Source organism: Mycteria americana, chromosome 8, assembly GCF_035582795.1.
Source record: "Mycteria americana isolate JAX WOST 10 ecotype Jacksonville Zoo and Gardens chromosome 8, USCA_MyAme_1.0, whole genome shotgun sequence".
NCBI classification, from domain to species: Eukaryota; Metazoa; Chordata; class Aves; order Ciconiiformes; family Ciconiidae; genus Mycteria; species Mycteria americana.
The window spans coordinates 4,745,217-4,754,529 of NC_134372.1; the positions used below are offsets into that span (position 1 = coordinate 4,745,217).

The 9,313-nt window shown below is 52.0% G+C and overlaps 1 protein-coding gene across 1 annotated transcript; it reads right to left on the reverse strand.

The window, feature by feature from the left end:
- Positions 1 to 2,982: 2,982 nt before the first annotated feature.
- NEUROG1 (neurogenin 1) lies at positions 2,983 to 3,522 on the reverse strand. The gene has a single exon (XM_075510528.1). The coding sequence runs from the start codon at positions 3,520 to 3,522 to the stop codon at positions 2,983 to 2,985; it is 540 nt and encodes a 179-aa protein (XP_075366643.1).
- Between the last annotated feature and the right edge of the window lie 5,791 nt (positions 3,523 to 9,313).

Here is a 9,313-nt window from a genome sequence, read left to right on the forward strand (position 1 = left end):
TTCACCTATTTTTTTCCCCCCTGTATGGGTGCAAGGAGATGCTTTTAGTGCAATTTAAAAAAGCCACCTGTTTGCAATCGGGGAAGCCTGTTCCAGCTCCCTGTCAATTCACCAAACTATTCTTTTGATAAAAATAACTATAAACCCCGTTGTTGTAAACGGGGGTGCAGGTTGGTCCTGCAGCCTCTGAATATAGGCATTCCATCTGTTCCAGCGGCAGATTTGTTCAACTATGTCTGAACCTATCACCGCTCGGGGGAAAAACTGTTCTCTGACTCATGTTAATGTATGAATCTAATTGTATCCTCACGCAGTTTGCAGCTTTCATTGCCCATTAGGAACATTAACATCATACACTGAGTCCTGGTAGATGTATGGTCTTTATATACTGCATAATGTCCACAGATCTCTGCTCGCAGCTAAGAAAACACAAAAGAATAGAGGATATTTTGAAGTTTTGTGGAGGTTTTTTTTTTTTTTTTTCCTTTGAGATTGAAGTCCAGTGTCTTGGGACCCAGTGACTTTAGATGACCTTCCGTCTCCATGGACTGTACTAAATTTCAGCCCCTGGAGGCTACTCCATACAAAACCTCCTGGCTTTCAAGGGCAGGTGCAAGCAAAGCTTCACTGCGTCACAGATCAAGACCTGTTACTGCCAGAATTAGATTTCACAAATCTCTTTTATTTCACAGGACATCATTAAGGAGCTGGCCTATACTGGTTGATGGTGTCTTTAATTAATATAAGTATTATGCTGCTATTAGGATTTCCAAACAACAACATTTCCTTTTCAGCATTTATACTTACTGAGAAACAGAGGTGGATGTGTGTGTATAGACAAGCATGTGAAAACTATGTTAAAGCAATATAAAGATTGCAGACTCAGGCACTCAAAAAGGAAGAAATGCTGACACTCAGGTGTCTGTGCAAACTTAATTTAGCTCCTCTCCTTCTAATTTTTGTGGCAATTAAATGATCCCACGTTATATTTTTGATAATATCTCCTCCTTCTTCATTACGTAGGAGGCTTGACTTTCAGGCAGAGATTCTGCCTGTGCGATGAACAGCTTCTCATGAGTTTTGCCCAATGCTTTCAGTGTTTGCCCTCTGCCTTTTTCCCTGCACAGTATATGATCATGTCCTGAAGACTGAGTTTCTTCTTGGGCTTTTACAGCAGTCCTGAGCATCTGTGTGCTCTGAAAGCTCTGCTTCATGAAATCATTAAATTCACTGATGATGTGAGGGGATGGCGGGACCCCAATTTTACAGATGGGAAACTGAGGCATAGAAAGATGAAAGCCAATTCATTCCACTAACCCTGCGCGGTCCCATCTGAGATGTGTAGGAGCTGACTTATTTGGGCTTGTACAACACCTCCTTTCCTCACAAACACCCCATTAACTGCCCATACAGCTCCGATTCTCCAGTGTTTTGGAGATGGCTGGAGAGACGTGGCTGAGCTGCCCCATTCCCCCCATAAAACAGGGCAAAGAAGATAAAACTGTTGCTTTTAAGGGTGTCTGTGTGCCTACTGCGATATGAGAGTGTTGAATAATGCTGAAGAGGGGGAGGATGGAGACATGAAGAGTAGAAGCCCTTCAGCAAGGTGGGATTTGGGGGTTCAGAGGGCTCCCCCATCACACCCAAATGCAGGAGAAAGGAAAGGCTGGGGTTTCCCAACAGTGGAGCAGATTTTGTGGAGACGAGGGCACCTCTTGACACCCCTAATCTCTAGCTGAGAGCCATAGCTGTGCCGGGCTGGTGCCAAGGCCATGCAGTGCCCCTCCAGCCACCCTTTCCCTGCGCCGTGCGTGGGAGTGAGCGGTGAGAGCCTCCACCCCACCGTGTGACTTGGGGAAAAGGGACCAGCTCATGCCAGCCAGGTTCTCCCAGCGCTGCAGGTTTAGGCAGAGCTGTGAGCTCCATACCCTATTCAGGGGCGCAGCATCCTCTCCTTGCCCTAAATCCCCCAACACCTTCCAGGTCCGCCGATGAACCATGGCAAGGACAGCCCTGAACACCAGGACTGCTGGCGGCACCGCTCTGCGGCTGCTCTCTGCCCACGTATCCTGAACGGGTCTCTAATCCCTTCTCTGTGAGACTTGCGGGCCAGCTGATGTTTGTAGGTAGCCGCACGTGTCTGTGGCCAGTGTGGTGTGAGAAACTACGGCTTGGCCCGTGCTGACTTGTCGCCTTGGGGCGAACGCTTCCCTTCCACCCCAGGCTCCTTCCGAGGAGCGAAAACCCCTGAGCTTAAGAAACAAAACTCCGGAGGCACTGCTGCAATTCAGTAAAAACGTTAAAAATTTTATTTACAGGGTAAAGTACAATTTCTTAAAAAAAAAAAAAAAAAAAGAACCCACTTTGATAAGAGGCATAATAATAGAATAAAGCTCTTTATGTACAAAAATACAATTTTCATATGAATGAACATCTTGAATAAATTAAACCGCTATCTGGCCCACTCGCTGAATACCCCGTGTGTGCTCCTGCTCTAAAGCAAGACCGCCGCGCTGGGGGTCAGCATCTATAATGCATGAGCCTCTCCGCTTGTCCGTCGGGCGCAGGGTCCCATCGGGGCCGGTGCTGGGGCCCCCCCGGAGGGGCTGAGCCGCCCCGGGCGCCGGGCAGGAGGGAAGCGCTGAGCCCCGCGCTGCGCCCCGGGCCGCATCGGCCCCCTAAGCCTTTTCATGGCATTGTCAGGGCGTTCAAACCAAATTTTCATGCTCGTTTTTCTTCGCTGGAGAGCTACAAATTGTAAAATTGACTTTTCACCTCGTCTGCGGCAGCAAATCTGTCGCTTTTCTTCCCGGTTTTCGGAGGCGTACGGGAGGCGAGGCGGGGGCCGGGGGGAAGGGGCTGGGCGGGGGGGGTGTGCTGAAAAGTGCAACGGGAGGAGACACCCCCCCCCCCCCCCACGCCCCCGGCCCTCGGGCGGGGAGAGCCGGGCGCGCTGCGCGGAGCGGCGCGGAGCGGTGCGCCCTAGCGGCAGGGCGCGCCCGGGGGCGCGGCGGCGGGCAGCCCGCGGAAGCCGCGCAGGCTGTCGGCGGGCGCGTAAGCGCAGTCCTCGGAGGTGGCGGGGCTGCTGGGGCCGGAGGCGGAGGCGCAGAGCGAGGGGGCGGACGGGGAAGCGCTGGACAGCCAGGAACCGGCGTCGCTGCCGGGGCTGGGGGGCGCGGCGGCCCCGCGGAAGGCGGGGGGCGGCGGGAGGCACTGCTCGGCCAGGCGGAGGGTCTCGGAGAGGGCCCAGATGTAGTTGTAGGCGAAGCGCAGGGTCTCGATCTTGGTGAGCTTGGTGTCGTCGGGGAAGGTGGGCAGGACGCTGCGGAGCTCGTCCAGGGCGGCGTTGAGGTGGTGCATGCGGTTCCGCTCCCGGTCGTTGGCCTTCACCCGCCGGCTGCGCTTCAGCGTGTGCAGCAGCGCCTCGGTGCGCGCCCGCGCACGGCCGCGCCGCCTCCGCCGCTCCCGCGGAGCGCCGGGCGGCTCCGCACCGCCGCCGCTGCTGGCCGGCTCCGCGGGCATCCTGCGGGGAAGAGAAGACGGAGCCCCCGTCACTGCGCGGCCCCGGCGGGGCGCGGGGCAGGGAAGGGGCGGCGGGGGTGGGGGGAGCGCCGGGGAAGGTGCGAAGCGGCCGGGGAAGGGGTGGGGGGAGCGGGGAGAGAAACACCCCAACGCCTGCGGGGGGGACGGAGGGGGGAGTGCTTGGCACGGCGGCACTGCGCCGCGCAGGTGCCGGCGGCCCCGTACTCACATGGAAAGGCACTCCCAGGGATGCGGTTAGGCAATAACGGTATAAAAATACAGACGGGGAAAAAAGCAAAGCGTCCCGCTGCAGGGGGAGGCAGGGCGGACTTCGGCGCCGAGAGCCCTCCGCGGATGGGGGGGAAGAAAAACAACAACAACAACAACAACAAAAAAAAAACAAAAGGAGGGGGGAAAAAAAAAAAAAAGAAAGCGAGCGCCGGGGAAAGGCGGGGCGGGGGGGACACGCGACCGCTCTTGTCTTTGAAGTGCTGCGGGCTGCGATCCGCTCGTGTGAGCGCCGGCTTTGGCACACGACGGCGCGGCGGCCCGTACTTATAGCGGCGGGCGGACAATGGCCCCGTGGCCGCCCCGCGGGGCCGCGCCGAGGCGGCAGGTCGGCCCCGTGCGCCGCGCCCTCCGGAGCGTGCCCGCAATTACCGCGGGCAGCCGCGCATCTGCCGCGCCCCCGCGGGAGGGGGAGGGAGCGGGCTCCCGGGGGGGCCGCGCCGCCGCCCCCCCCCCCCCCGCCCCCTCCCCACCCGCGCTTTTGTCCCCCCGTGTGCGGGGAGCGGGGAGGGAGGGGGGGGTGGCCGGACAAAGCCGGGCGGGGAGGGTCGGTGCTCAGCGCGGGGGCGGAGGGGTCAGCGGCCCGCCGCGGCCGGAGGGTCTCCGGCGTGGGTTGAAACGGCTGCGAGCAGGGGTTTGGCAGAAAGCGGTTCGTCTGGACTTGCAGAGGACGAGCCGTGGGGTTTGGTTTTTTTTTTTTTTTCCCCAGCCAGAGCCGGCTGGAGGATTTCTTCAGGTTCTCTTTGCACCTTGCGGTTTTTCGACGCGGCCCCGTCAAAGTGAGAATACTCTGCAATGGTAAAACTGTGATTCAAAGCAGGTCTTCTCCCTCCTGCGTGTCGGAGGTGAATATCTGCGTGCGCTTTGGTTTCATGCGCTTCTCTTTGAAAAGGGTTTTGCAGGTGCCCAGAAAACTAAAATTTCCAAATTACATTTATCTCACAAACTTTGGGGGTTGTGAATGTATATATATCAATTCTTCTTTGTCTCTGGATAAAAACCAAGAGCTGTGCTGGTTTTATTGTAAAGTTCTTGCTGCTGCTGCTAAGCCCCATTAAGTGCCCAGGTATCACTATTTACACTTTGGGAAGGCGCAGTTTTTTGTAAGTGGCTAAAAAAGTTCCCTAATTCTGACATCTGGCTTTTGGCATCCTGCTCTCGGTGCTGTAAGGAAGCCCCATTGTCAGCACTCAGGTACTTGCCCCTCTGGAAGGTTTTCAGTTTCACCGTCCGCCAATAGCCATTTTTAGACTTCTGTGCCTAAACTCACGTTTATTTACATGCTTTCCTCTTGCATTAAATGTAGGTTCATTCCCCTCCTGTGATTTTCTCCTGTGCCTTTGATAAACAAGGAAAATGGACAGCGCAAGTTACTGTCTTTAGCTCTGCCTTTTAAGTTCATAGCAACCGTTCTTTACTTGAACCTGAGAGCAGAGTTTGCTGTCAGAGTTATTCCTTCCGCTTATCACCCTCCTCACTCTGAGATGATCCATGACACCAGCGAACTGCCACAACCAACCTTCTTTGTGCCAAAAAGATCACGCACAGAAGTGAGCAATCCAAAAAGCCCTGCGTGATGAATATTAACGAGTCTCAAACTAGAAATAGTTTTCCAGTGGCCGAGCTTGCAGGATCAGCTCGCTTTCTGCTTTTTAACATCTTTATATGGCTACAGACCCTCCGTGTGCAATATAGCCACGTAAGGCCAGGCGACGGGGCCTGGCTGTTCTGCGGGAGGGACTGAGCTCTCTCCATCACCAGACCTGCAATCAGGCTGATGTTTTTAGGGCCCGTGCATACATAAATGACTTTCTGCGCTAAGTAGTTCCACTTCACTGAGTTACTCATGTCCTTAAGTGACGGCACGATTAGAGGCCTCGGTCGGCAGGCAGAGATCGGCGGTGGAGTTTCCAGCATGAACCAGGAGAAAGTCAGAAGGGACCGAGATTTAAAGGTTATGGAAGCATATGGCAAAAAATGTTAAACTTTTGTTAGTGTGCACTTTGTATATAGTGATATAAACTCCGGTGTTGTCTGCAACACTTTTATTGTCTTTTGTTTAGGTGTCTTGGAGCAGTCAATAGTTTATTCATTAAAATGTTTATGATTCCCTAGAGTTTCACAGACTTTGGCACAACCGATCACTTGTCTGAAAGTTTGCAGTGAAAGCGCATTATTCATTAGTCCTTATCCATCATTTGCAGTTTGTCATTTGTTATTCTCTTGTTTTAAAAGTTTGTGCTCCAATCAAGGAGGGGAGAGAGCACCATGTGTCTCTGTGATCAGTCACAGCCATGAATAGCCGGAGCTGAAGTGAATGTTTCACAAACAACCCATAGGCTGAAATTTGTTTGCATAATCTATTCACTGCGTACTTATGAATAACGAATGCATTCACAGAACCAGAATTGTTTCAGGAAGCCTTCGCAAACAGAAAGAAGTGCTCAATATCTTGGATAATTTATTCCCAATGAATAATTCAACCAGTTCTATCGCAGGCAGTCTACTAATTTTGCAGATAAATTATTCAGCCAACACAGATAATGGCTCTTACACCTTATGGGCCTGCTCCTATGGAAGTCAGCTGCTAAAGTTTCGTGAAGTTTTCTGGGATCGGGAGAGAAAAAAATCCCAAAATGAAACAGGACCTTTGATTTCAGGGAACACAGAGGGTGTTCCCAGCATCTTGCTGATGGCCTTATTCTGATTTTTAGCCTTTGATATTCTCCACATTGATGTAAGCGCAGCTAGGCTCAGATGGACTTGTGGATGTTATTAGTTTCATATTTTGAGCTCTGAGGAAGCTTGCAATAAATACTTTACCATTTGCTTTGAGACACCTTGCAGCACTTTAAAAAAAAAAAATAAAAAAGAGGAAAAAAAGATTCAAATGGCATTTTTGACTATGGAAACTGTAAAAGCGCAGCTGGATCAGCCCATCCTTCGCTATCCGGGATGGCAAACTGCTCATCCGAAATCGGAGCAAACTGTCGTGGGCACGTTTCCATGCGGTGAATTTATCACTTGGTGGACCGTGGCCTCGAGCACGAAGCTCGCTCCTCCGCCGTTGCATTGAGATGTCGTGCGCTGGGTCTCGCTCACGGCTGGACTCCAGAAAAAATAAGAATCAATAAATACAGGTGGAGGAAAGGCTGTTGGAGAAAAGGCTCCGCAAGGCTCCCAGGTGCCGGCAGTGCTTGCAGCGAAGGCTGTCGGTGCTCGGCACTGCTCTCTGAATGCACCATTTCCAGCGAGGAAAAAGCCGGTCCACGAGACGATACCATTCCCTGGTAAGTGTTTACTGTACCTTGTAAAGGTAAACAAATCTCCATGTTAGAAATCGGCCTCGCATTTCAAAAATGACCAGAATGACGATCATTAGAGCAGTGTTGGCGTCACTCTTTCCCCAAGCATGGAAATGAGCGGTTATCAGTAAAACTGCTCCCGCAATCGGAAGATGCCTCAGAGACGTTAGAGGTACCTCATTCTTTTTTAAGGCTTAAGCTGCACATCAATACGACAACTCGCCAAACTCTGTGTTTTGTTACATTAGTACAGGCGGGCTTAAACTAATGTTGGGATGAGTGTCAAAACAACGTATCAACCAGGAGAATACTGCTTTTTTGCTCCCTCGCTGTTTGAAAGCATGGCCAGAGCGAGAGGGCAGAGCTGTCTGGGGAAGATGCTTTGAACTGAATTTGGAGAGGCGACGTGGATGGAAGCAAAGACCTCACCCTGGGAGCAGAAAGCTTGACCCGGTGCCTTGCAGGAGTGAAGGGAGGATCATGCTCACCCACCCCTGAAGATGCCCGAGTGGATGCAGCAGGAATGTTAAAAATAGATAGAAAACCAGAAGATGGGCTCAGTGGGGCAGCTTATCTCCCCATGCTTGCGTGGGCACGGTGCAGAGTGCGGTGGCTGCTTGTCCAGCCCGGGCTGGGCGCAGAGGCGTCGCAGGGGCCAGCACCGTGGCTGGGCTGCGAGCGTAGGGGTGGACATACGGTGCCATGCCCCTGGGACCCATCGCCTGGCCGGAGTCAGCTTACAGCTCCCAGCCCGAGGCTACCGGAGGGTTCAGAGGTTCACGCCTGGGCTGCTGACTAATGGACAGCCCTGGAAGTCCAATATTTGAAAGGGATCTCAGCCTGCACGCAGGCAGTGTTAACCCTTTCCGGAGCAGGAGCCGGTTCTCCTGCGAGGGAAACGCCTTGGGAGCCGCTCAAGGGCTTCGTCCGTAAAGGATTTGGCCACGTCTACCTGCCGCGGCCAGCGTGAGGCCTCGGGCCGCGTGCCGGGGACAGCCGGCGGGAGGGGAGCGCGGGGGCATCGCCGGGAGGGTCCCTGAGTGCCGGGGGGTTCCTGGCCTGGAGGAGCTGAATCCGCTCTGAAATCCCGCACGAGTGCCTGGGAGCCTCGGCCGGGGCTCAACCCCTCCCGCGGGCTCTGCAGAAATAGTGGGACTGTTTTATTTTCAGGTTTTAAACGTGTGATGTAACTTCTTCCTTCTTTTTGGAAAGGGGGGCGAGTAGGTAAACGATTGTTCCCTGCAAGCACAAATGTATTTTGTTTGTTGTAATTAAAATGTTTTAATGAGACAACCATAAAATCAACCATTAATTATTTTTTTCAAACACTTCTGCTTCCTTTTGAGCTAGGTCTATTTAGAAATAGTTTAGAGAGTAGCCTGCAGTTTTATTCTTTCTTCGGTATTATACACAGGAGTGGAGAAGTCATTTATAAATAATTACACAATGTTTTGGGTCTTTGGGTTTGTATAATATATCAAAGCGATTAGTACACGCATTGTTCCATTGTAAATGGTTTTTTTCCCTTCCTTTCAGTTTCACTTGCCTTGTCTTCTATCTAAACCTTTTTCGTGAAATCCTTTGTCTTCCTCATTCTTTTAGCTTGTTACAGTGCAGGGACATTCTTCTTATTCAAACACTCACAGCATGAGCAAAGAAAGCTACTTCTGTCGCATCTTAAGTTTTACCATAACTTTCTGGCATTTTCTTTTCTTCCAGTTTTCCCAGACTACTGATAGGGTAATGAAGAATTATAACATACATCAATTATTGGTGCCTACGGTGTATTATGCTCCTGAATTCAAGGGGAGATAAAGAGGAAAAAAAAAAAAAAGCGCCACTTTCAGTAGTTTTGAGGCACATGAGAGAGGACTCAGCGCAGATTATTTATAACATCTTTCTGAGCATCAATTATGTTTGACTCCTACAACCACTTCCTTGTCCCACTGGTTTTATGGCCAGAAGGAGTCATTTTTGTGTGTGGTAGCTGCGGCATTTAACTTGTTTCTTTTATGAGGAGTCCAAACAATGCATCTTCAGGCCAAACAATCTATCTCCCCGAATAATAGCCCCAATGTCAGTCAAGCGCTCAGGGCTGGGAAATATATGATCATGGTAAAGGGCCACGGGAAGAAAGCGTGGAGATGGAGGGGCTTGCGCGGGGTCCTCGTGCAGGTCCCCGGCGCAGCGGTGCCATC

Excerpts from the sequence above, each read along its gene's own strand:
- NEUROG1 (XM_075510528.1), bottom strand. The coding sequence starts at position 3,522 with ATGCCCGCGGAGCCGGCCAGCAGCGGCGGCGGTGCGGAGCCGCCCGGC.